The sequence below is a fragment of the Nyctereutes procyonoides genome, unplaced genomic scaffold (genome assembly GCF_905146905.1).
Source record: "Nyctereutes procyonoides isolate TBG_1078 unplaced genomic scaffold, NYPRO_anot_genome, whole genome shotgun sequence".
Classification (NCBI taxonomy): Eukaryota; Metazoa; Chordata; class Mammalia; order Carnivora; family Canidae; genus Nyctereutes; species Nyctereutes procyonoides.
The window spans coordinates 8186303-8214111 of NW_026575026.1; the positions used below are offsets into that span (position 1 = coordinate 8186303).

Genomic DNA, 27809 nt, shown 5'->3' on the forward strand with positions numbered 1-27809 from the left:
AGACCTGAAATTTCATTACTACAATCTCCTAAGAGTAAATAAATAAAAATTCACAAACTTATGTATTTTCATTTCTCTACATCCTTCCTCAGGAATCTACTACATTATGTGAATCAGTGGGGAAAGCTGATATGTGGTTGATATAAATATTGGGGTTTTGAATTTCCTCACCCTCTCACCTAATTTTGAATTCATTGGAGAACCCTAATGTAAACCTGCCAAAAAAAACCTTGCCTAAGGTAAAACTTGATTCTCTGGAAGTTTTCCATCTTGCAATTCAGACATCTTATGAGAAAAGACATGGGCCAATGTATAAAATTTCTTCACACCATTCCCTCATAGAGTAATGTTTCATATCTCATTATCACTGAAAATTCTAGGCCGCATAACAGTTGGGAAAACTATGGAAGAAATGCAAGATAATGTGGATATAGACACTATAAAACAGTCTCTCCCAGTCTCTCTCAGTTGAGGCAAAGTATTGCCTTGTTGCATCTCATACTGTAAACAAGTGTCTCTTTCCCAATATATTTTATGACACTTTATTTTTAATTTTTGTGCTTTTTCTCTGTGATTTCACTGTGTAGAATGGCCCCTGACGACATGGCAGAATACTTTCTAGAGTTCCCAAGAAGAAGCAAAAAGATGTGCCTCAGGGAGAAAACATAATTGTTATCTAAGCTTACTCAGTTCCATTAGTTGTAGCACTATTTATTGGCTATGAGTTTAATGACAATAAATCAATAATACATATTAAATAAGGTGTCTTGAAACAGACAAGCATACAAAACAGGGCTATGTGTGTATCGACTCATGAAAATGTGAGGAGAAGCTGGTAGGACCCTAACCCTGTATTTCCCCTGGGAGGAATTGAGTCAGTGTTTGCTAACATGTTCTCTTATAAAACATGAGCACCGTGATAATAAGAATTCACTAAATACGTAAGGCCTCTACCTAGTGTCAAGAACATAGTGCTTCATAAATATTAGCTATTATGGTTTCACCTTTTATCAGCGTCCCTTTGAATAAGAGAATCAATGTTTCAAAACCAAAATATAAGATAAAAATGTTTAAATCTGTTTGAAGCTTTAAGAGGTCTCACCAGTAATCTAAACCGGAAGCATCCTTCCTGACATATACATATGAGATAAGAATTTCACAGCACAAAACAGCACAGATCATTGTAGTCTGATAATACGATTCATGGAAATAAGCCGCTCTCAGGAATTATTTGCTCCAGTGCATTAAAAATCATTCAATGGTGGATAAATTAGGTAATTTTATTTCATTCAATTAACATGCCTCCTATCACTAGCGAGGCTTGAGAACAAATACAATAAGTAAGATATCAAGGAGGAAATATCCAGTTCAATATTAACCTACACAACAAGCCACAGAGTTAGAAATGCAAACCAAAGTTTTCAATAACTTTATGTCATGGACTCCAGTTAGTATATATATAGACTAATCGGATGTCATATCCATTAAATCACACTCTCAAGGAGTAAAATCCACTCAACATAAAGAGTTTATAAGCAAAATTTGTCACATTCATTATATTCATGGCCTTAGTTCCCTCAAAATATCTGGGCCAGGATCAGAAATAGAATCAAATTTATATCCATGATTTAAACATTTTGTATAAAAATAACGTTAATACACATCATTGCAATTTCTTTAGAACTCTGAGTAAAAATAGGAAGAAACAAAGTACGCAAAGTTGTGAAAAGTTATTTCCTTGATGTGAGGTAAGATTAATATACCATGCCAGATATTGCGAGAGCATGAGACAAAAATAAAAATAACATAAAACATTAAGAAAAGGCACATGGTGACTCAGTGCCTGCCTTTGGCTCAGGTCGTGATCCCGGGGTCCTGGGATCGAGTCTCGCATCAGGCTCCCCGCAGGAGCCTGCTTCTCCTCTGCTATAGCTCCGCTTCTCTCTCGGTGTCTCTCATGAATAAATAAAATCTTTGAAAAACAACACTTAAGAAATGGTGAATTTTGTTTGTAAATCTAGGTCTTGTTCAGTCAATTCATATAATAACACCTGAAAAAGAGATCAATAGATAAATCTTAGACAAAGTTTCAATTTAGGGAGCCTGTTGACAGTGGGAATTTAAAAACCAGAAAACGTTGTAGTTAATAAATTGAGGGCTTCTCCTTGTGTGCCTATATAAATGATTTAACGAGAGCACTTTCCTTCTTTTCCCAAAGTGATTGTATGTAGTCTCATAATTAGGATGTATTGTCATATGTAGCCTTCACGATCTGGAAAGCCTACATATCAAAAGAGACTTCACGAAAAAATCGCCAAGGGGAAATATGAGTCAATTCAATAATAACTATGTTGGACACAGAGTGACATACAAATGCAAGAAGCCTAGTTTCACATTCTCTTTCACTTTATTCCAGGGTTTCTGTGAGGAGGGCAGAACTTTGAATACACAAGTCAACTGCTAACTCTTCCAACAGCATTCAAAAAAATAAAAGTTGATCAAGCAAAGCTAGGTTTATTTGACATAACAAGAGGGAGAACACACCTTGACAGAGTTTTACTATGATTTGAGATGAAGGAAGTCAAGCGAAGATCATCCTAAGTTGTTGGTACTTGGGTTGCAGAACTCAAACTTTATACCACATGGAAGTGGTCGGGACTGGCAAAGGTTATGACAGAACTTTGGATTGCTGGACATAGCGAAGTGAGATCTTGAAACTCGTCTTGCTGAGCAAGCTGAATTTTAATAGGTAAACTATATTAGCTGGTCAGGGTTTGGGTTTCACCAACCCTAAAGTAAACCCTTGCGGCATAACGTCCTTGATCTTCTTAGCGATATGACTATAACTCAAACATCTCCTCCTCAGTGGTCTATCAGCATATACTCCTCAGCCACTAGAGCTATAAATGTAGGTCTAACAGGAGGGGAGTTTACAAAGATCTACTTGGAGCCACCCAAGAAATGCTTCTGTCCCTAAGTCCCCTTTAGTAAACCATTTGTCTTCAAGCTGGACTTGTCAGTCGTTTTATTCTGTCTTACAGCACTTCTAGCCTTTGGAAGTCATTTTGCATATACTTCCCTCTCACGGAACACATGGCATATTCACATGCTGAAAGGAAGAAGGCTACAATCCAAAATACTTTACCTGGAAAGGAGATCATTCAGAATGGAAAGAGAGATAAAAGAGTTTCCCAGAAAAAGAAAAAAAAAAAAAAAACCTTGGATAAACTCAATAAAGAGCTGAAATATCTACTCAAAACTATGAAACAGGGATCCCTGGGTGGCTCAGTGGTTTGGCAACTGCCTTTGGCTCAGGGCTTGATCCTGAAGTCCTCGGATCGAATCCCACGTCGGGCTCCCTGCATGGAGCCTGCTTCTGCCTCTGCCTGGGTCTCTGACTCTCTCTCTCTCATGAATAAATAAATAAAATCTTTAAAAAAAACTATGAAACATTGATGAAAGTCATTTAAAATGACACAATCAGATGGAAAAATAGTCTATGCTCACAAACTAGGAGTAAATTGTTAAAATGCCCATACTGCCCAATACCCAAGTGTGATATCTTACTGTGCTTTTTAACTTGCCCATCCCTAGTAATGATTTTCAGCGTTTTTTATGTCTTCTTCATCTTTAACTTTTCTTGATGGAATATGTATCTTTATGGGATTCTCTTACTTTTCAGTTATAAGAATTTCTTTATTTCGGATGCAAGTTCTTTTTCAAATGAATCTTTTGCAAATATTTTCTTTCAGTATGTATTGCCTTTTTGATTTCTTTTCTTTCCAAGTTCCCCTCCATATTCCTAAAAACAAGGCCACAACAGTGTTAAACATTGAAAATGTTCAGTAAATTTCAGTTCAATGAATGAGACAAGATGTAATTCTAAGTATTTCAAGCCAAGAACATGAAAGGTGACTGCATTTTCAATTTGCCAATAAAAAAAAAACAATCTCTATCAAAATACCAGCAGCATTTTTCATATTATCAAAACAAATAATACTAAAACCTCTATAGAATCAAAATACATCCCCAATAACCTAAAGAGTCTCAGGAAGGAAGAACAAAGCTGGAGGCATTACAATCTCACATTTTATGATACACTACAAAGCTATAGTAATCGAAACAGCGCGGTGCTGACCAAAAACACATATACTGAGAAGTGGAACAGAAGAAGAGCCCGGACATAAACCCACACTTCTATGGCCAATTAATCTAGGACAAAAGAGATAGGAATATATGATGGGGGACAGACATCCCCTTCAATTAATGGTGCTTGAAAGCTGGACCACTACACATCAAAGCATAAAACGGAACCACTTTCTTACACCATATGCAAAAATAAGCTCAAAATGGATTAAAACCAAATGTGAGGCATGAAATCAAAAAGCTAGAAGAAAACATAGGCAGCAATCTCCTTGACATTGTTTGCAGCAACATTTTCTAGATATCCCTCCTCAGGCAAGGGAAACCAAAACTAAAATAAACCATTGGGACTACACCAAAGTAAGTTTTTGCACAATGTAGGAAACCATCAACAAAACCAAAAGGCAACTTACAGAAGAGTAGAAGATATTCACAAATGGCATACCCAGTAGGAGATTAATATCCAAAATATATGAAGAACATATGCAATCCAACACCAAAAAAGTGAAATAATCCAATTAAAATATGGGCAACAATCTGGATAGACTTTTTCCAAAGAAGACGAGCAATGAAGGGGCACTTGCCTGGCTCAATTGGTGGAGCATAACACTTGATCTCAGGGTCATGAGTTCTACCACCACATTGAGCATGGAGTCTTCTGAAGAAGAAGAAGAAGAAGAGGAGGAGAAGGAGGAGGAGGAGAAGGAGGAGGAGAAAAAATGGTGACAAATAGATGGAACACAAACACATGAAAATATGCTCAACGTCACTAATCATCAGGGTAATACACATAAAAACGACAAGGAGATATCATCTTACATCTGTTAGAATGGCTAGAATCAAAAGGCAAGAAATACAATTATTGGCAAAGATGGAGGAAAAGCAACCCTTGTCTACTGTTGGTGGTGCAGCCACTGTAGAAAATAGTACGGAGGTTTCTCAAGAAACTAAAAATAGAAATACCATATGCTCCAGTAATTCCACGACTGGGTATTTACCCAAAGAAAATGAAACACTAATTCAAAAAGATATACACACCCTATGTTTACTGCAGCATTATTTGAAATAGCCAGCTAATGGAAATAATCCAAGTGTCCATCAATAGATGAGTGGAAAAAGATGACGTACTATATAGAGACAATGCAATATTATTCCACCACAAGCAAAGAATGATACCTTGCCATTGGTGATAACATGGACAAACTGAGAGGGTGTTACGTTAAGTAAAATATGTCAGAAGGAGAAAGACAAATGTCATATGATTTCACTTATATGTGGAATCTAAACCAAACGAATAAACAGTGGAAAGAGTCACAAATATAGAGAAATTGTAGCTTCTAGAAAAAAAGGGGAGAGGGAAGGCAAAATGAGTGAAAGGGAGTGGGAGATACGGGCTTCCAGGTATGAAATAAATGGAATAAATGTCAGGAGAATAAAACGTAAAACGCAGGGAATATAGTCAGTAATTGTTGTGGCATTGTGTAATGACAAATGGAATTTACGCTTGTGAGCACACCGTAGCAGACAGACTTGCTGAATCACTATGTTGTAACCTGAAACTAACGTAACATTGTGTGTCAACTGTACTTCAATAAAAAAGTAATAAAAATGATTTTTATAAAGTTCTCACCAGAAAGAAAGATAAGTGTGTGAGGTGATGGATGAGAATGGTGTAATCTCTTCACAATATATAAGCGATTCAAGTCATCATGTTGTACACCTTATCACTGCATAATTTTATATCAAGGATGTCTCAATAAAGTCAAAAAATTTCTTAATAAAATAGTATGCTAATTAAAATAAACAGTCACAAGAGACACTTCATTTATACGAAATGCTCAAAACAGGCAATATATATGACAAAAAAAGTAGACAAAATGTTGACTAAGGCTGGGAAATGCAGAAAATGAAGAGTTCCATTACAGAGCAAAGGTTTCCATTTGGGGTGATGAAAGTGCTCTAAAATTGATCACCAGAGCGGTTGCACAATTCTGTGAACACACTATGAACCACTGAACTGTACACTTTAAATCTGGCACTTGTGCGGTATGGAAGTACATGTCAACCAAAGTTTCATGAACAAAACAAAAACATCTCCTGAGTCATCATAACCAGAAAGATAATTTACCTGTATAGATTATTCATTCTTGTGTCAAGAGGACTGCAGTCACCTCTCACCACCGTCCTCGACACTCTTCCAAAATATATTACGTAAGACAGATGACTTGCACATTGACTCTTAGCTACATGATAGGACTTATAATCGTCAAACAGACATTACACACATTTGCATACAAATGAAGTCATCTACTTTGACTTTTTCCACTTGCCGTCCAAACGCTCGGACAGTTCCTATAATGTATTTACTTTGGAAGGTAGGAGTTATATTTTAACTTCCTGATTGATTGCTCCTCGGATATAAGTGCAAGCAATGGTAGAAGAAGGCAGGAATTTCAGAAGAAGCAGCACATTCCACCAGGATGTCTATGAAATGGATTTCAGTTCTGCTGCTGCTCCAGCTGAGCTGTTACTTTAGCTCTGGGAGTTGCGGAAAGGTGCTGGTGTGGCCCACAGAATACAGCCATTGGATCAATGTAAAGACAATCCTGGATGAACTTGTCCAGAGGGGTCATGAAGTGACTGTTCTGACATCTTCAGCTTCCATTCTTGTTGATCCGAACAAATTATCTGCTATTAAATTTGAGATCTATTCTGCACATTTATCTAGAGGTGATTTTGAGGCTTTGTTCATAAAACTGCTCAACATTTGGATATATGATATGCCAAAAGATTCATTTTGGGCGTATTTTTCAGTAATGCAAGAAATTCTTTGGGAATATTATGAGTGTTTTCAGAAGCTCTGTAAAGATGTAGTTTTGAACAAGAAACTCATGACAAAACTACAAGAATCAAAGTTTGATCTCATCCTTGCAGATACTATCGGACCCTGCGGTGAGCTGCTGGCTGAGCTCCTTAAAATACCTTTAGTGTACAGTCTCCGTTTCTCTCCAGGCTACGCATTTGAGAAACACGGTGGAGGACTTCCGCTCCCTCCATCCTACGTACCTGTTATTCTGTCAGAATTAACTGATCAAATGACATTCATGGAGAGAGTAAAAAATATGCTATATGTGCTTTATTTTGACTTTTGGTTCCAAACAATAAATGAGAAGAGTTGGAATCAGTTTTACAGCGAAGTCCTAGGTAAGTCATGGTTTTCATTAGTAACATGAAGTCTTAACTCTCCTAGTGCTAGGGAGAGAGTTTGTATAAGTACTAAGAGGGAGGAAATTTGTCTTCTAGAAGTGAAATGATGACAGGAAAATATAAAATGATCTCCCAAACACATGCAAAGACTTATATATGACAGGGCCAGTTAGAATCCCACTGTCCGTTATGGGTACATCACACTCTAGGGAGTCAATAACGACATTAGAGCACTGAGGAATTCTTGAACCAATGACATATCCATTCCATGTGTTTGTTTGTAATATCTTTAAAAAGGGGTTTCTGTGGTTTGCTTTTTAATTTTTTCTCGGTAAAGTATTTTATCCTTCCTTGTTTTATGAAATACACACTGAAAATATTACTTATGCTATGCTTTACTTTTTAGAAGAATTTTAAGTCACAGCATTTTGAATCACTATTCCCTAAATAACGCTCACCCCCACACAGGCATAAGTTTCTCCATTATCAACATCCCCCATCAAAGTGGTACATTTGTGGCAACTCATGAACCTACACTGACACATTATTATCATCCAAAGTTCATAGTTTACGTAAGAGTTTACTCTCAGCTTGGTACATTTTATGAGTTCTAAAAATTTATAACGATACGCATCTACCACTATTATATCAGAGTAGTGTCGCTGCTTTCAATTCCTCTCTGCTGTACTTATTTTCTATATATCCATTTTACTCTACTTTTTTCCATCCTCAAAAAAACGGCATTAGAAATTTCACTATCTTGATGAAAGCAGGCATGTCAACTGGGGAGTCATATATTTCTAGTACAACTGTCTATAGTATTGAGGATATTATGTCCAGTTGTTTCTTCAGTTTCCTTAGTTAAGAATTAAAGTGTTGGGATGCCTGGTGGCTCAGCGGTTAAGCGTCTGCCTTTGGCTCATGGTGTGATCCTGGGGTCCCGGGACAGAGTCCCACATCAGGCTCCCTGCATGGAGCCTGCTTCACCCTAATCCTGTGTCTCTGCCTCGCTCTCTCGTCTCTTCATGAATAAATAATAATCTTTTTTTAAAAAAGAACTAAAGTGTTTACATATTACCTGAAAGAACATTTTTAGGATCAAGGGAATAACTTGCTGAATTGTAGAAATTAGACTGAGTATTCTAAGGAAAAGTGTTTCCATTGGTTAATTGACAGGGGAGCTTAAATAATTGTTTACATTTGCATCTGTCACTTTTGCAGCATTTCAGAATAAACAAATGCATGTTTAATTTGACAGTGGTTTAGGTTTAATAATGTTTTATGACTGTGAATAACTCCCTCATAATTCCTTCATCCATAGCCAATTAGAAGGCTCTGAGGTACAATGGCTACGTTAGACTCAGGAATCTATAGTATGAAGTTTCTAATGATTACATATTCTTTCACCAGGGCTTATAAATCCTGTTTTAGAGGTCTAAACACACACACGTTAACAAGTTCACATTAAAAAAAAAAAAAAAAAAAACTGTTACTGCCCTAAAGACGTAATGCGCCACAATTAAGAGTGCACGTATCTATTTCCATACTTGTGGAAAATATTCCAGCTGTTACTTGCAAATATTATTTATTACATAAATATTATTAAGCTGTAAATTTTAACTAATTTCAATGGTCAAAACAATCCATCCCCCCCAAAACTCACAGTTTTCTTGGAAAATCTAGGATCAAGGGAATAACTTGCTAAATTGTAGAAATTACACTGAGTACACCGGGAAGGTGTTTCCATTGCTTAATTGATGGGGGGGGGGGCTCAATAGTTTACATTTGCATGTTACTTTTGCAGAATTCAAGAATAAATAAATACATGGTTTATTTTCATAGTGGCTTAGGTTAACAAATTGGTTGTGAATGTTCTACTGTGATGTGAGAAATGAGTCTTACACTTTGTCTCTCATATTTACATATGATCAACATATATATATGCAAATATATATATTTGCATCAACACATGTTTGTATCATATATGTGTCTGTTAGCAAACTACAAATACTTTTAAGCCTTTTTTCTAACTATGCAAAACTCCTTTCAGAAGATTGCATAGTAAATTCACATTCCATTATTCTCATTTCTTCTACTTGCTTGTATAGAAGTTGCTTGTTATGAGTTTTTTTACTTCTTTATTTACTCTTATTTTTCTACCACGTTTTAATTTTCATTCCAGGATAGTTAACAGAGTGTTATATTACTTTCAGGTGTACAGTATAGTGATTCAACACTTCCATACATCAGTCAGTGCTCATCATGAGTTCACTTCTTAATCCCCATCACCAGTGTTACCCATCCCCCACATTCACCTCCCCTCTGATAACCATCAGTTTTTTTCCCTTCATTTAGAATCTATTTCTTGGTTTCTCTCTCTCTTTTTGTATTTTGCTTGTTTGGTTGGTTCATTAAATTCCACATACGAGTGAAATCATATGGTACTCGATTTTCTCTGACTTATTTTGATTAACATCATAGTATTCTCTAGCTCCATCTGCGTCACTGCAAACCTCAAGACTTCATCCTTTTTTTTCTAAGATTTTTTTTTTTTAATTTATTTGAGAGGGAGAGAGAAAATGAAGCAGACTCCATACTGATTGCAGAGCTCCACTCAGGGCAGGATCCCAAGACCACAAGATCATAACCAGAGCCAAGACCAAGAGTTGGATGCTTAACCAACTGAGTCATCCAGGCACCCCAAGATTTCATTCTTTTTTATGGCTTAGTAATATTCATTGTATAAATATATCATTTCTTCTTTAGCCATTCTTCAGCTGATGGACACTTGGGCTGTTTCCACAATTTGGCTATTGTAGACAATGCTGCTGTAAACGACCAGGAGCATATGCCCTTTTGAATGAGTATTTTTATAATCTTTGGGTAAATACCTTGTAGTGCAAATCCTAGATCATAAGCTAGTTCTACTTTTACCTTTTTGAGAAACCTCCACACTGGTTTCCTGTGGCTTTAATTTGAGCCATTTTGCAAGAGGTGAGGTGATACCTCATTGCGGTTTTGATTTGCATTCCCCTGATGATGAATGATGATGAACATCTTTGCAAGTGTCTGTTAGCCACCTGGATGTCTTCCTTGGAAAAATAACTATTCAGGGCAGCCTGGCTGGCTCAGTGCTTTAGCACCACCTTCAGCCCAGGCCCTGATCCAGGAGATCAGGGATCGAGTCCCACATCAGGTTCCCTTCATGGAGCCTGCTTCTCCCTCTGCTTCTCTCTCTCTCTCTCTCCCTCTCTCTCTCTGTCAGTGTCTCTTATGAATAGATTAATAAAATATATTTTTTAAATGCCTATTCATGTCTTCTGCCCATTTCTTAACTGCGTTATTTGTTTCCTGGGTGTGGGTGTTGAGTTTGATAAGTTCTTTATAAATGTTGGAGACCATCTCTTTACTGAAAATGGCATTTGCAAATACCTTCTCCCATTCTGTAGGTTGCCTTTTAGTTTTGTTGGTTATTTCCTTGGCTGTACAGAAGACTTTTATCTTGATGAAGTCCCAATAGTTCATTTTTGTTTTTGTTTCCTTTTCTACCACCAACATGTCTAGTAAGAAACTGCTCTTGCCGAGGTCAAAGAGGTCACTGCGTGTTTTCTTCCCAGGATTTTGATGGTTTCCTGTCTCACGCTTAGGTCTTTCATTCCACCTTGAATTTATTTTTGTGTATACTATAAGAAAGTGGTCAAGGCAGCCCAGGTGGCTTAGCGGTTTAGCGCTGCCTTCACCCCAGGGCATGACTCTGGAGACCCTCCCAACTCAGACTCCCTGGGTGGAGACTGCTTCTCCCTCTTCCTGTGTCTCTGCCTCTCTCTCTGTCTCTCTCTCATGAATAAAAAAATAAAATAAAATGCAGAATATTAAAAAAAAAGAAAAATAGTGGTCCAGTTTCATTCTTTTGCATGTTGCTGTCCAATTTTCCTGACAACAAGAAACTGTCATTTTCCCATTGGATATTCTTTCCTGCTTTGTCAAAGATTAATTGCCCATATAATTGTGGGTTTATTTCTGCATTTTCTATGCTCTTCCATTGATCTATGTGTCTATTTTTGTGCCACGACCATACTGTTTTGATCACTATAGCTTTAGTATAACTTGAAGTCTTGAATTGTGATACCTCCAGGTTTTTTTTTTTTTTTCTTTTTCAAGGTTGCTTTGGTTATTTGGGAACTTTTGTAGTTCCAACAAGTCTTAGGATTGTTTGTTCCAGTTCTGTGAAAAATGCTGTTGGTATTTTGATAGGGATCGCATTAAATCTAAAGATTGCCTTGGGCAATATAGACAGTTCAATACTATTCTTCCAAGTTTTGTACATGGAATGCTTTTAATCCTCAACTTCTTTCATCAGTATTTTATATATTTTATATATTTTATATATATATATATATATATATATATATCAGTATTTATTTATATTTTTTCAGAGTACAGGTCTTTCACCTCTTTGGTTAAGTTTATTCCTAGATACTTTATTATTTTTGGTGCAATGGCAAACAGGATTGTTTTCTTAATGTCTCTCTTCCACTGCATTATTAATACATAGAAATATAACAGATTTCTGTACACTGATTTGTATCCTGTGACTTTACTGAATTAGTTTATCAGTTCTAGGACTTTTCTGCTTAAGTCTTCAGGGTTTTCTATATACAGTATCATGTCATCTGCAAATAGTGACAGTTTTATTTCTTCCTGACCAATTTGGATGGTTTTATTTCTTTTCATTGTATCATTGCTGTAGCCAAGACTTCTAGTACTATGTTGAATAAAAGTGGTAAGGGTGGACATCCTTGTCTTGTGCCTGACCTTACCGGAGAAGCTCTCAGGTGTTGCCTATTGAGTATGATGTTCACTGTGGGTTTTCCATTTAAGCCTTTATTTTTGAGGTATGTTCCCTCGAAACCAACATTGCTGAGGGTTTTTATCATCAATGGCTGTTATACTTTGTCAAACGCCTTTTCTGCATATGTAGAAATGATCATATGCATTTTATCCTTTCTCTTATTGATGTGATCTGTTTGTTTTTTCCCCTTCAGGAAGACCCACTACACTATACGAGTTAATGAGGAAAGCTGATATATGGCTCATTCGATCCTACTGGGATTTGGAATTTCCTCGCCCATTCCTACCACATTTTGACTTTGTTGGAGGCCTCCACTGCAAACCTGCCAAACCCCTGCCTAAGGTAACTGTTTCTTATGTTTTGTTTCCTCTGGGCCATTTCATCAGTATTGTAGCTTAAAAATCTCATTCTCAACAATAGTCATGTGCCCCAACAATATCTGCAGGCAAATCTAATGTTTCCTTGCTGTCATTCCAACTTTTACACAATTCTCATTTGAGATCCGAAAGTTTGATGACTTAGAGCATTAACAGGTTTAATTAATCTATGAGAACATATGTTTTCCGCCACACACTAAGGCCAGACAAAATCTCAGTAAACCTGAGCACAGATAAAGCTACACTGTGTATATAATGAGGACCATAAATTCTGTATATTTAATAAAGACCAAATAATTTTACCACTTATATCTGAAAAAAATCTATAGTATAAAATTGCAATAGTAAACTCAGCATATAAGGTAATAATCTTTATGAAAAAAGCAATGATGTAATAAATTTTAAGTTGATATTGATCCTTCAAGACATAATTGATAAACAAGCATCCCTTACTGAATTCCTTGATGGTCTCTTCATCATGCTGGATGTCTACTAGAGGAATGAGCCACTGTGATTACATTAGCCCTTGCCCGGATTCCACAAAAGGCTAGATAAATAACCTTAATCGTATATAACTAGCTAATGAGTCTGTTAAACTCTGCAAAGGGTCTAATTACTCTGAAACTAAGATCTTATCCAATGGTTAACCTAATATCGATTTTGATTGCAAAATATTTAGGTGTATATGTAACTCTCTCAAGGTCTAAATCCTGACGTAAAACTAGCAAAAGTTATATTCAGTCTAACACAAGGGTCCACCAACAGATAAATCCATAAACAAAATGTATTTACACACAACGGAATATTCGGCCTAAAGTAGAAGAAAATTCTAACACATACTCTGACGTGGCAAATCTTCGGGATATTATGCAAAGTGAAGTGGGCAATCATAAAAAGACAAGTACTGTATGATTCCCCTGATATAAGGTATCCAGATCACTCAAATTCACAGAAATACAAAGTATAATGATGTTTGCTAATGATGGTCAAGGAGGGGGGATTGCTTGGTGGCTCAGCGGTTTAGCGCCTACCTTTGGCCCAGTGATCCTGGAGTCCCGGGATTGAGTCCCATTGGGCTCCCTGCATGGAGCCTGCTTCTCACCCTGCCTATGTCTCTGCCTGTCTCTCTCTCTGTGTCTGCCATGAATAAAAAAATAAAATCTTAAAAAAAATAAATATAAAAAATAATACAGATGTTCAAGGAGGGAATGGGTAATTGTTATATAATGGGTATTGAGATCAAGTTTAACAAGATGAAAAAGTTCTGGTGATTAGTTGACCTACAGTATAAAATATACAAACTATTGGACTGCATAGTCAGATATACTTAAAATAATTTTTATGTGTAGCTTATCACAATAAGGATAAATACAGGCATTACTCTAATAATTCTTGATAATATCTTTTATCTATCTTTAGCTGTTTGTACAAAAATTTTTAAAGATTTATTTATTGGAGGCAGGGCAAGATGGTGGAAGAGTAGGGTCCCCAGGTTACCTGTCCCCACCGACTTACCTAGGTAACTTTCAAATCATCCTGAAAACCTACAAATTCGGCCTGAGATTTAAAGAGAGAACAGCTGGAATGCTACATTGAGAAGAGTCTGTGCTTCTATCAGGTAGGAAGACAGAAAAAAAAAATAAAGAAATTGAAAGCATCCAAGGGGGAGGTGCTCCGCGAGGAGCCGGGCTGAGGCCCCGGCGAGAGCCCCCAGGACAGGAGAGCCTGGGCCCAGAGAAGCAGGAACTTCACCAACCTTCCCCGACAGAACTGTGCTGGCAGGGAGCTCGGGCAGGCTCCCAGGGGCACTAACAGCACCTGCGCCCCGGGGAGAGCTCGCAACACCCCGCAGTCGAGCTCCCTAAAGTGCTGGAGTGCGCTCTGTGGGGCCCCAGAAGCGGCTCAGGTGGTGGCTCCATGGAGAGGGGGCTGCACAGGCTGCAGAAGCTTGATTCCTGTGCTGCAGGCCCTGGATCCCAGGACGTCCAGGGGGCACAGCCCAGGATCCTGCGCTCCCCCCAGGGACAGGCAGAGGCCGGGAGGGCACAGGGCAGCCAGGACGTTCCTGCCCCCGGGTGGCCCCGAGCTGTACAGATCGGCGTCCCCTACCCCCCCGAGCATCCAGGCCCCTGAGTACTAGGAGCTGCGGTAGTTACTGCGATAGTTACTCCAGAGCTGGAGAGCTGGACGCTGCCACTGTTGTTGTTCCTCCTGGTGTCAACTTGTACCTGGGACAGAGCAGGGATGACAGGGAGCAGGGGCCTCACAGGATAAACAGCTCCCACTGAGCCGTGCACCTGGCAGGGGGTGGGGCAGCTCCTGCAGGTGCACACACCTGAGAATCAGCACAGCAGGCCCGTCCCCAAGAAGACCAGCTGGAAGGACAGGGGAAGACCATGTTCTCGACCAAGCAGCACTGGAAAGTTCCAGGGGAATCTGCAACTTACAGTATATAGAATCAGAGGATACCACTCCTTCTTTTTGTTTCTTGCTTGTCGCCCCCCCCTTATTTTTCTCTTTTTCTCCTTTATCCAGTACAACTTGTTTTTAGCCACTCTGCACTGAGCAAAATGACTAGAAGGAAGAACTCACCACAAATGAAAGAAACAGAAACAATACCACAGAGTTTCAGAATTTGGATTATAATTCTATGTCAGACACCCAATTCAGAAGCACAATTATAAAGCTACTAGTGGCTCTGGAAAAAATCAAAAGGATTCAAGAGACTTCATGACTGCAGAATTTAGATCTAATCAGGCTGACATTAAAAATCAATTAAATGAGATGCAATCCAAACTGGAGGTCCTAATGATGACGGTTAATGAGGTAGAAGAAAGAATGAGTGACACAGAGGACAACTTGATGGCAAGGAAGGAAGCTGAGGGAAAAAGAGAAAAACAATTAAAATAACATGAGGATAGGCTAAGGGAAATAAATGACAGCCTCAGAAGGAAAAATCTTCATTTAATTGGGATTCTAGAGGGCACCTAAAGGGCCAGAGGGCCGGAAAGTGTATTTCAACAAATCATAGCTGAAAACTTCCCTAACTTGGGAAGGGAAACAGGCAGTCAGATCCAGGAGATTGAGAGATCCCCCCTAAAATCAATAAAAACCTCTCAACACCCCAACATTTAATAATGAAACTTGCCATTCCAAACATAAAGACAAGATCCTTAAAGAAGCAAGAGACAAGAGATCCCTAATGATTATGGGGAAAAATATTAGATTAACAGCAGACCTCTCCACAGAGACCTGGCAGGCCAGAAAGGGCTGGCAGGATATATTCAGGGTCCTAAATGAGAAGAACATACAGCCAAGAATACTTTATCCAGCAAGGCTCTCATTCAGAATAGAAGGAGAGATAAAGAGCTTCCAAGATAGGCAGAAACTGAAAGAATATGGGACCACCAAACCAGCTCTGCAAGAAATATTAAGGGGGACTCTGTAAAAGAAAAAGGAAGCCCCAGGAAACAATCCACAAAAACAGGGACTGAATAGGTATCATGATGACACTAGGTTCATATCTTTCAATAGTAACTCTGAACATGAATGGGCTTAATGATCCCATCAAAAGGCACAGGGTTTCAGACTGAATAAAAAAGCAAGACCCATCTATTTGCTGTCTAAAAGAGACTTATTTTAGACATAAGGACACCTACAGTCTGAAAATAAAAGGTTGGAGAATCATTTACTATTCAAATGGTTCTCAAAAGAAAGGAGGGGTAGCCATCCTCATATCAGATAAATTAAAGTTTATCCCAAAGACTGTAGTAAGAGATGAAGAGGGACACTATATCATACTTAAAGGATCTATCCAAGGAGAGGACCTAACAATCATGAATATTTATGCCGTGAATGTGGGAGCTGCCAAGTATATCAATCAATTTGGTTGATATCAATCAATAACTTTGGTTATTACCAAAGTTAAGACATACTTAGATAATAATACACTTATACCTGGAGACGTGAACACAGCGCTTTCTACAAATGAGAGATCTTCTAAGCAAACATCCCCAAAGAAACAAGAGCTTTAAATGATACACTGGACCAGATGGATTTCACAGATATTTACAGAACCTTACATCAAAACGCAACTGAATACACATTCTTCTCAGGTGCACATGGAACTTTCTCCAGAATAGACCACATACTGGGTCACAAATCAGGTCTTAACTGATACCAAAAGATTGGGATTGTCCCCTGCATATTTTCAGACCACAATGCTTTGAAACTTGAACTGAATCACAAGAAGTTTGGAAGGATTTCAAACACGTGGAGGTTAAGGACCATCCTGCTAAAAGATGAAAAGGTCAACCAGGAAATTAGAGAGAAATTAAAAAGATTCATGGAAACTAATGAGAATGAAGATACAACCGTTCAAAATCTTTGGGATGCAGCAAAAGCAGTCCTGAGGGGGAAATACTTCACAATACAAGCATCCATCCAAAAACTGGAAAGAACTCAAATACAAAAGCTAACCTTACACATAAAGGAGCTAGAGAAAAAACAGCAGATAGATCCTACACCCAGCAGAAGAAGAGAGTTAATAAAGATTCGAGCAGAACTCAACGAAATCGAGACCAGAACTAACAAAATCAGGAGTTGGTTCTTTGAAAGAATTAATGAGATAGATAAACCATTAGCCAGCCTTATTAAAAAGAAGAGAGAGAAGACTCAAATTAATAAAATCATGAATGAGAAAGGAGAGACACCACCAATACCAAGGAAATACAAATGATTTTAAAAACTTATTATGAACAGCTCTATGCCAATAAATTAGGCAATCTAGAAGAAACAGACGCATTTCTGGAAAACCACAAACTACCAAAACTGGAACAGGAAGAAATAGAAAACCTAAACAGGCCAATAACCAGGGAGGAAATTGAAGCAGTCATCAAAAGCCTCCCAAGACATAAAAGTCCAAGGCCAGATGGCTTCCCAGGGGAATTCTATCAAACGTTTGAAGAAACCATACCTATTCTACTAAAGCTGTTCGGGAAGATAGAAAGAGATGGAGTACTTCCAAACTCATTCTATGAGGCCGTCATCACCTTAATTCCAAAACCAGACAAAGACCCCACCAAAAAGGAGAATTATAGACCAATATTCCTGATGAACATGGATGCAAAAACTCTCAACAAGCTAATAGGATCCAACAGTACATTAGGAATATTATTCATCATGACCAAGTGGGATTTATCCCTGGGATGCAAGGCTGGATCAACACTCATAAAGCAATCAATGTGATAGATCATTTCAACCAGGGAAAAAACAAGAACCATATGATCCTCTCAAAAGATGCAGAGAAAGCATTTGACAAAATACAGCATCCATTCCTGATTAAAACTCTTCAGAGTGTAAGGATAGAGGGAACATTCCTCAACATCTTAAAAGCCATCTACGAAAAGCCCACAGCAAATATCATTCTCATTGGGGAAGCACTGGGAGCCTTTCCCCTAAGATCAGGAACAAGACAGGGATGTCCCCTCTCACCACTGCTATTCCACATAGTACTAGAAGTTCTAGCCTTCAGCAATCAGACAACAAAAAGAAATAAAAGGCATTCACATTGGCAAAGAAGAAGTCAAACTCTCCCTCTTCACAGATGACATGATACTGTATGCAGAAAACCCAAATGACTCCACCCCAAGATTGCTAGAACCCATGCAGCAATTCGGCAGTGTGGCAGGATACAAAATCAATGCCCAGAAACCAGTGCCATTTCTATACACTAACAAGGAGACTGGAGAAAGAGAAATTAAGGAGTCAATCTCATTTACAATTGCACCTAAAAACATAAGATATTTAGGAACAAACCTAACCAAAGAGGTAAAGGATTGATACCTAAAAACTATAGAACACTTCTGAAAGACATTGAGGAAGACACAAAGAGATGGAAAAATATTCCATGCTCATGGATTGGCAGAATTAATATTGTGAAAATGTCAATGCTACCCAGGGCAATTTACACGTTTAATGCAATCCCTATCAAAAACCATGGACTTTCTTCAGAGAGTAAGAACAAATTATTTTAAGATTTGTGTGGAATCAGAAAAGACCCCGAATAGCCATGGGAATATTAAAAAAGAAAACCATATCTGGGCGCATCACAATGCCAGATTTCAGGTTGTACTACAAAGTTGTGGTCATAAAGACAGTGTGGTACTGGCACAAAAACAGACACATAGATCAATGGAACAGAATAGAGAACCCAGAAGTGGACCCTCAACTCTATTTTCAATTAATATTCGACAAAGCAAGAAAGACTATCCCCTGGAGAAAAGACAGTCTCTTCAATAAATGGTGCTGGGAAAATTGGACATCCACATGCGGAAGAATGAAAGTAGACAACTCTCTTGCACCATACACAAAGATAAACTCAAAATGGATGAAAGATTTAAATGTGAGACAATATTCCATCAAAATCCTAGAGGAGAACACAGGCAACAACCCTTTTGAACTTGGTCACAGCAACTTCTTGCAAGATACATCCATGAAGCCAAGAGAAGCAAAAGCAAAAATATGAACTATTGGGACTTCATCAAGATAAAAAGCTTCTGCACAGTAACAGACACAGTCAACAAAACTCAAAGACAACCTACAGAATGGGAGAAGATATTTGCAAATGACGTATCAGATAAAGGGCTAGTTTCCAAGATCTATAAAGAACTTATTAAACTCAACAGTAAAGAAACAAACAATCCAATTATGAAATGGGCAAGAGACATAAACAGAAATTTCACAGAGAAAGACAGAGACATGGCCAACATGCACATGAGAAAAATATTCCGCATCACTTGCCATCAGGGAAATACAAATCAAAACCACAATGAGATCCCAATTCACACCAGTGAGAATGGGGAAAATTAACAAGCAGGAAACAGCAAATGTTGGAGAGGATGCGGAGAAAAGGGAACCTTCTTACACTGTTGGTGGGAATGTGAACTGGTGCAGCCACTCTGGAAATCTATGTGGAGGTTCCTCAGAGTTAAAAATAAATCTACCCTATGACGCAGCAATTGCACTGCTAGGGATTTACCCCAAAGATACACATGCAGTGAAACGGCAGGACACCTGCACCCCGATGTTTCTAGCAGCAATGTCCACAATAGCCAAACTGTGGAAAGAGCCTCGGTGTCCACCGAAAGATGAATAGATAAAGAAGATATGGTCTATGTATACAATGGAATATTACTCAGCCATTAGAAACGACAAATACCCACCATTTGCTTCAACGTGGATGCAACTGGAGGGTATTATGCTGAGTGAAATACGTCAATCAGAGAAGGACAAACATTATATGGTCTCATTCATTTGAGGAATATAAAAATTAGTGAAAGGGAATAAAGGGAAAGGAGAGAAAATGAGTGGAAATATCAGTGAGGGTGACAAAACATGAAAGACACCTAACTCTAGGAAAGAACAAGGGGTAGCAGAAAGGGATGTGGGTGGGGTGTTGGGGTGACTGGGTATGGGCACTGAGGGGGCCATTGGCGGGAAAAGCACTGGGTGTTATGGTATATGTTGGCAAACTGACTCCATAAAAATTTTTTTAAAAGATTTATTTATTTATTTATTTATTTATTTATTTATTTATTTATTTATTTATTTATATGAGAGAGAGAGAGAGAGAGAGACTGCACATGGGGTGGGGCAGCAGAAGGAGAGAGAGAACACCCAGGAAAGTCCCCACTGAGCACAGAGCTAGACACAGGGCTCAATCTCACAACCCCGAAATCATAACCTGAGCCCAAATCAAGAGTCGGATGCCGAAACGACTGAGCCTCCCACGCAACCTCATAGAAATTCTTTCAATAGTGTTTGCTATGCTGTTTCTCTTTTGTGATGGAGCAAATTTTTTCTTCACAGGAAATGGAAGAGTTTGTCCAGAGCTCTGGAGAAAACGGTATTGTGGTGTTTTCTCTAGGGTCAATGGTCAATAACATGCCAGAGGAAAGAGCCAATGTGATTGCATCAGCCCTTGCCCAGATTCCACAAAAGGTTAGATAAAGTACCTTAATTGTATACAACTACCTAATGAGGCTGTTAAACTCTGTAAAGGGCCGGATTACCCTTTCCTTCATGACATGAACATCATTATGATAGCTCCAGTTTATCTCAAACATGGGGAAAATATAAATGGCAGATGCTAAGTACTACAGAAGTTGTTTTGACAATAACTTTGGTATTAACATTGATGTTGGAAAAATATATTTATAGGACGTGCAGAGAAACCTTGGTATTCTAACGTATTGTGGGCAGGAATAGCAATCACCAAATTCTGTCTGTCATTCTTTCCTTTTCCTTACAAGATCTGCATTCCTTTCAAGACTTCCAAGGGCACTGACTACCTCATAGCTGTTCTCAGAAAGGAGTTAAATTTCAACAGTTATGTTAAAGAGGATCTGATAAAAGTCTGAAAAGCACCCTGCAGTTTACACTTACCAGATAATCCAGGTTTCTCTTCCTTCCCCTAAATTTTGAGATAAGCCTCCTCAGTGTGCTGTGTAGAAAAACAATGCCCAGGGCTCACCAAACTATGTCTAGGCTTTCCTCCAGCCAAGATGACTTGGAAAAAGGGAAAAATTGACATGACTGATGGAATGGGCCCTATTACGAGTGAAAGAGTAAGATCAATGAAAAGGGGGAAGATGGGTCCACTCCTCAAGGTGACCCAGTGCTTAGTAATATCTGGTTCCAAAGGACTCTAACTTATTGGAATAATAACTGCTCCCGATGAAGGAAGGAAAAAAAATACATATTAAGGAGTCAACCAGAAACAACCTAGCATGGGAAAGTTTCACATGCCTCTTTCTGCATAAACTACAATAGTAAATTATTTTCCAATATATAGAATGCACCTGGAGTATTTGGGTATTTGTGAGCTACTTTCCGGTCACTGTAATAGTTTCTCCTTATGCTAATTTTTGCTTACTATCGCAAGTTATTTTAACATTCATATAGCAAATATATGCTAACCAATGCAAACTATATTCCAGTTATGAGGATTGCTGGGAAATTCTAAAATCAGAATCTATTTTAATATGGCAATGGAAATTGCTTGGGCATAGATTTCATATCAATCAATGCTGTCAATGCTTTGTAGTGCATCATTGACATGTCAACAACCAGTTCAATAAAACTTAGCACCACTACACTTTTGGAGTTTTTTTGACACGTACACTGTTATTTCTGAAATGCCAACAGGCTTTTCTTCCCACATGTAAAGATCTGCCAAACCAAGAAATACTAATAATAATCTGCATTCATCTAAAAAAATTACCTTTTTCTTGGAAGTAGTGCCTAATCATTAGTAAAGTGAAAGTTAAACGTACTTAGGAGAAATTATTGATATTAATGAATTACTAATAAGCAGAATTACTTGTTTCTCACAAGCAGCAGATTGCACATTTAGCTTTTTTGTGTGTCAAAACATGGAAAACTCAAATAAAAGAACTTAAGGAACAAGTCGCTATGAACAAGTGGATATAAGGGAACGTCCTTCTGTGTCACTTAAAAAGTTGTAAATAGGTTGGTATTACATTGGAAGATGAAAGCAATGATAACAGACAAAGGTGTGGATCTTAGTAATTTCCTACTCGTTTGCACTAGAATTATAATAACTGCCTAAAAATTTCTTAAATGCTTGAATTTGTCCTTGATAATCTCATCTGTCTAATCCTCATGTGTGAAATATTATGATTACATTCATACTTGCTTGAATATAAAAATAAGTAACAAAATGGGGGTATTCTTACTATACTAGGGTTATAGTAGTCTCATTTTTAATATCTTTTGTCCTTGTTATTTATCAGTCAAGAAAGGAGTCTAACTAGATTATCTCTTAATTTTTAAAATGTTCACAAGCTATAACTTCAAAGTTCAAGTCATGAAATAAGGTATTTTCTTTAACAGGTTCTATGGAGATTTGATGGCAAGAAACCAGACACCTTAGGGCCAAATACTCGGCTGTATAAGTGGCTTCCCCAGAATGACCTTCTTGGTAAGAATCTGGAAAATACTGAATTGAAAGTAATCCTAACAAAATGGTAACAGTTCACCAAAAAGCAATCTGACTGAGCATTTACTACTCAAAAACTCAAAACTAAAACTTAACTTTCTTATATTTATTTTGCAGACCTAGAGGGAAAAAGAAAATCAACAACAGTTGGCATGTTGTTATACACAGTCCCATTCCTTATGGCCAGAATCAAAGTATCTGTATTTCAGCTGTAATTACTTCTCCCACATAATTTGTTACTACCTACCTAGAACATCGCTCTGTCTCTGAACCTTCCCACCTTGTTCCTATCCTTTCTCCTTCTGCATGGGTATTCAGTGCCAATGAAAAACAATAGCCTCTCTTTTATTACCAGGGACTCTACATTTTCTCTAGAAAAATACCATAATCTTTTCCATGAAGTCACAACACATTTCACGATAAAGTGCTATCTTTCCTTCCCCTATTTGAGCCACCACCATCACACTTCCTGCTGCCTTGACACCCTACATGTGAAACTCAATGACTACTGTGTCTTTAAGAGAATATGTTCTAACATGCCACCTCCCTTTCTTTTTTTTTGCACCCTTTCCCCTTTTTTTGGTGATAACCAGAATGTTATCGTTCAATCTGTCTGCCCAGCAATCTTGTATTCATTTTTCAAGTGACAAGTACCACACCAATCTTCATTTACCTCTCCAGCACATTTATGTGCTTTTTGCGCTGAGAGCCCAAAGACATTTTAATGCTGTTTCATGTTTATATAATAACATTTGTCTTATGTTGCCCAATTCTCATTTCATTTCTGAGACTTACAGTTAATAATGTGCTGAGATTCATCCAATCCTAGGTCATCCGAAAGCCAAAGCCTTTATAACCCATGGTGGAACCAACGGCATCTATGAGGCGATCTACCACGGGATCCCCATGGTGGGCATTCCCTTGTTTGCCGATCAAGCTGATAACATTGTTCACATGAAAGCTAAGGGAGCAGCTATCAGACTGGACTTCAGCACAATGTCTAGTGCAGACTTGCTCAATGCATTGAGGACAGTCATTAATGACCCTTCGTGAGTATTACATTTTTTTCAATAGACAGAATTTATCGATAGATTATCAATAGATTATCGATAAACAGTCAATGGTGGCTGTGAGTTTCCTCCCATTCTTAAGAGGCTAATTTGGAAAGAAGCCAAGTGATAGAACTGATCTGAAATCTACTTTTATTTTCAACCAGACATTTATTTCACAGTTGCATTTAAATCCCTTTGACTTAATGGGCAACCAATTATTACAACAATTTTCTACATACACAAATGCAAACGATTATATAGTAACTGTAAGAACATTTCAAAGTTCCTATGATAGAAACCATAGAATGAAAGAATGAAGAACTTGAAGTCATGTACAGTGACTTTCAATTCAGTACCAAAATTTCCAAAGCTATAAATCTCTTTTTGCTCAAACATTGATTTTGGTTCTTATTGTTAATATATTTTATAATATGTAATTTGTGTACCATAAAACTAAAAGTATAAAATTCAAATATGTGTAGTGTATTATGGAATTATGAAACCATCACCATAATCTAAGTTTGGGACATTTTCATTAGCCCAGAAGAAATCACATACGACTGACTTAGGAGTCTTTGCCCATTTCTCTTGCCTCAAGTAAACATTAATCTACTTGTGTCTCTACAAATTGCTGTGTTCTGGGTGTTTCATACAAGTGGAATCATACGACTTATGGGCTTTTGCATGTGGCTTCTTTCATTTGGCATGTTTTTGAGTTTCATTCGTGTGGTCGTTTTGTATTGCTGCATGATAAATATCCTATGGTATGGATATGCAACAGTCTATCCATGTATCAGTTCGTGAACATTTGGGTTATTTCCACATTTAGGTATTATAAATATTGCTACACATTTATGGTGTGAACAAAATTTTTCACTTCTTTTGGGTAGACATCTAGGAGTAGAATTTTGGGTAGACATCTAGGTCACAGATTATCTCCATGAGGAGCTGCCAAATTGATGTCCAAATAAGTTGCACTATTTTACATTTCCGCCAGCTAAGTATGGGAGATTCAAGTTCTCCACATCATTTTCAACACTTGCTATCATCTTTTTTATTACAGCCATCCTAGTGGGTCTCTCCTTGTGGTCTTCATTTCCATTTCTCTTACAGCCAAACTTATTAAACATCTTTTCATGTACTTATTGTCATTCACATATCAGAAATACTGAAAAAAATGTATTATGGGGAGAAAATGGTAGAGTAATTGCATAATAAAAATACCTTAAAACAAGAGAGAAAGGTAAAGAAATATAAGGCAGGTTGGCCAAATAGAAAAGAAAACAGAATAAGACAGTAGATGAAAATATAAATATGCCAAGACATTAAATCTAAACAGACTAAATAATTTAAAGACAGAGAATGTCAGAACACCTTTTTAAAACTATATGCCAGTTATAAGACATGTTCAAATAGAAATGCGCAAAAGATTGTAAGTACGAAGAAGGTAGGAAATGATCTATTCTAGCAGTAACCGCAGAAAGATGTTGGACCCATGCTAATATCAGACACACTAGTCCAGAATCACCAACAAAAATAAAGAGAAGTATTTCATAATGATGAATAGATTGATCTTTCAAAACAGAACAAATTACCAATTAGTGACGCCTACTACAAAAAACATCCAAATGCAGTAGAAGTGGGCCAAAGAACAAACATTCAAATTTACAGTCATAATATTGAATTTTTAAACATCTTTCTCAGTAACATAGAAAAATAAGATCAAAACAAGGGAAAAAAGATAACAAGATAATGGAAGGGAGAAATACTTAAGTGTTTTGAAGGACACAATTTAAAAATGCAACCCATCTGACATATACATAAAACAACAGAGAATACCCATTTTTGAAGAATGGAATAGATACTGGAATTAACTGTACATGGGCCATAAACCAAAAGGAATTTTGAAAAATATAAATCATCAAGAGCACACTGTTCAGCTCTACTGGGATTCACTTAGAATCATCAAAAAGAAAGACAACTAAAACCTCTCTACATTTTGGAAATTCAGCAATATCCCTCTACATAACTCAGCCGATAAAGAAATCATACTCATACATACACCTCTTCTCAGCAATTCCACTTCTACACATACACAAACACATGTACAAACATGTAAATCAAAAGATACAAGGCTTTTATGGCAGCATTAGTAGTAATGGCCAAAAGATTATTAACACAAATGGCTATTGATCGTTAAATGATGAAATAACCTGTGCTATTGCCAAACAATGGAATACCATACAGTGCTAGAATTACCCAACAACTCTTACACAAAAGACCAAAGGAAATGAGTGCTCACTTCATATTCTAATATATAAATAATAAAAACTAATCTATGATGACTAAAAGGATCAGGGCAGATGGGGTGCTTCTGGGTAGCTTGTGACACCCTATACCAGTATCTTAGTAGTAGGTACATTATTACATCCACTTCACAATAATATTCCAGCTAATTTTGAATGTATGGGTATTCCGTGAGACTATGTGCATGTTTCTTATGTAATACGCCTAAAGGTTATTTTGGAAAATAAAACATGTTTTCAAGTCCTAGGTTGCAAATAGCAAAACACATACACATAGACACAAACAGAACAAATGTCTCAAGGTGCCAGGATAGTGTGGCCCAGAAAAGTCTCTCTGAGACGGGACACAAAGCTGGGTCATCCATCCAGAGGTAGAAGCAGCCTTGGGGTGTGGCAGGGAAGTGTCCAGCAGAGACCGAGGAGCCAGAATGTGCAAAGGTGCTGGCTGAGGTGGGATACGTCTGGCAACTTCAGTGAACTGCTAGCAAGCCTCTGTGCCTACAGCAGAGTGTACCTGGGACAAAGTGACAGGAAACGAAGTTGCCCGGTGTCTGTATTTGCAAGATCCTAGAGTCCAAAATCCATATTTGAATTTTACTGTAGGTAGTGAGAAGCCAGTTGGAAATTTTTAGTAGGGAAGTGTCATAATCTGATGTCGGTTTTCAAAAACCAGACTGGCTACATGATGGAAAATAAAGAGTAGAGGATAGAAGAATGGAAGGACGAGGACCGGTGAGGCAGCATTTTACTCACCATGACGCAATTCCCTTTCCTGCTTCATGAGGATCATTCTAGAAGTGCATTCCCACCATCTCTTTTATAGCTGTTACAATGGCTCGTATCCTTTTCTCTGTTAGAAAAGATCAATTATCCTAACTTCCATTTTTACTTTTCAAAACGTTCGTCACTCAGAAAATTCCAATTTAAAAGCCAAATCTCCTCTGAGGACCCAAATAAAAAACACACGACTTCTGTAATTCTACGGCACTTGTTTTGAATCATTTGTATGGCACTTTTCAAAAACCTTTCATGGGAATTCTTTGATTTGGCAAATTAACTTCCTTTCAATGCCGGCATCTTTACGTTTCTCCCTTAGGTACAAAGAGAATGCTACGAAATTATCAAGAATTCACCACGATCAGCCTATAAAGCCCCTGGACCGAGCAGTCTTCTGGATCGAGTATGTCATGCGCCACAAAGGAGCCAAGCACCTGCGGCCGGCCTCCCATGACCTCACCTGGTTCCAGTACCACTCCTTGGATGTGACTGGGTTCCTGCTGGCCTGTGTGGCAACTGCTATGTTTGTCACCACACAATGTTGTCTGTTTTGTTGTCGGAAGGTCGCAAAAACAGGGAAGAAGATCAAAAAGGAGTAGTCGTATCTGAGGCCTCCAGCTGGTCTGCCTCCTAGGTGGGACTCCTCCAGTTTATGCCAGCAAGGAGTTATGATGTCAAGGTCCCTTCCCCTGTGAAGAAACGACTCCTCACAACTTAGCTTCTGAGATCAACTCTGCTCTCAAGGGATTTATTGCCTGTTTAAGAGTTAGAAATATGTCATGCCAACAGAAAAACTGGCAAAATTAAATTAAATTAAAATAAAACTCTACAGGAATTTACCGAAACTTATTATTCTAAATGAAAAGTCATCCCTCTCCAAAAATTACTGAGCTTACCTGTGTTTCCAACATTGGGCATGGATATAAGAACATTAAGTAGGCTATTCACAGTATCACTGTTACTGTGCAAATACTCCGAATATTTTAACTTCATTTTGGTGCAAAATTTGTCGTTTCGTCCTTTGCTAGAGAAACTACAGGTACTTAAAGTTGTATAAAATGACTTACCCATCCA

General features: G+C 37.9%; 1 protein-coding gene across 2 annotated transcripts; it reads left to right on the forward strand.

Annotated features, from left to right (window-relative positions):
• The first annotated feature begins 6581 nt into the window (after positions 1-6581).
• LOC129503302 (UDP-glucuronosyltransferase 2B31-like) lies at positions 6582-27564 on the forward strand. 2 transcript variants are annotated; one of them, XM_055315272.1, is made up of 7 exons: positions 6582-6873; positions 7078-7347; positions 12396-12544; positions 20449-20580; positions 22495-22582; positions 23430-23649; positions 27055-27564. In XM_055315272.1, exons 1-7 carry the CDS (start codon positions 6624-6626, stop codon positions 27332-27334), a joined length of 1389 nt encoding a protein of 462 aa, XP_055171247.1. In that variant the 5' UTR covers positions 6582-6623; the 3' UTR covers positions 27335-27564. The 2 variants fall into 2 exon arrangements, with proteins under 2 accessions (XP_055171247.1, XP_055171246.1); XM_055315271.1 differs by having other exon boundaries at positions 6582-7347.
• Positions 27565-27809: the final 245 nt, after the last annotated feature.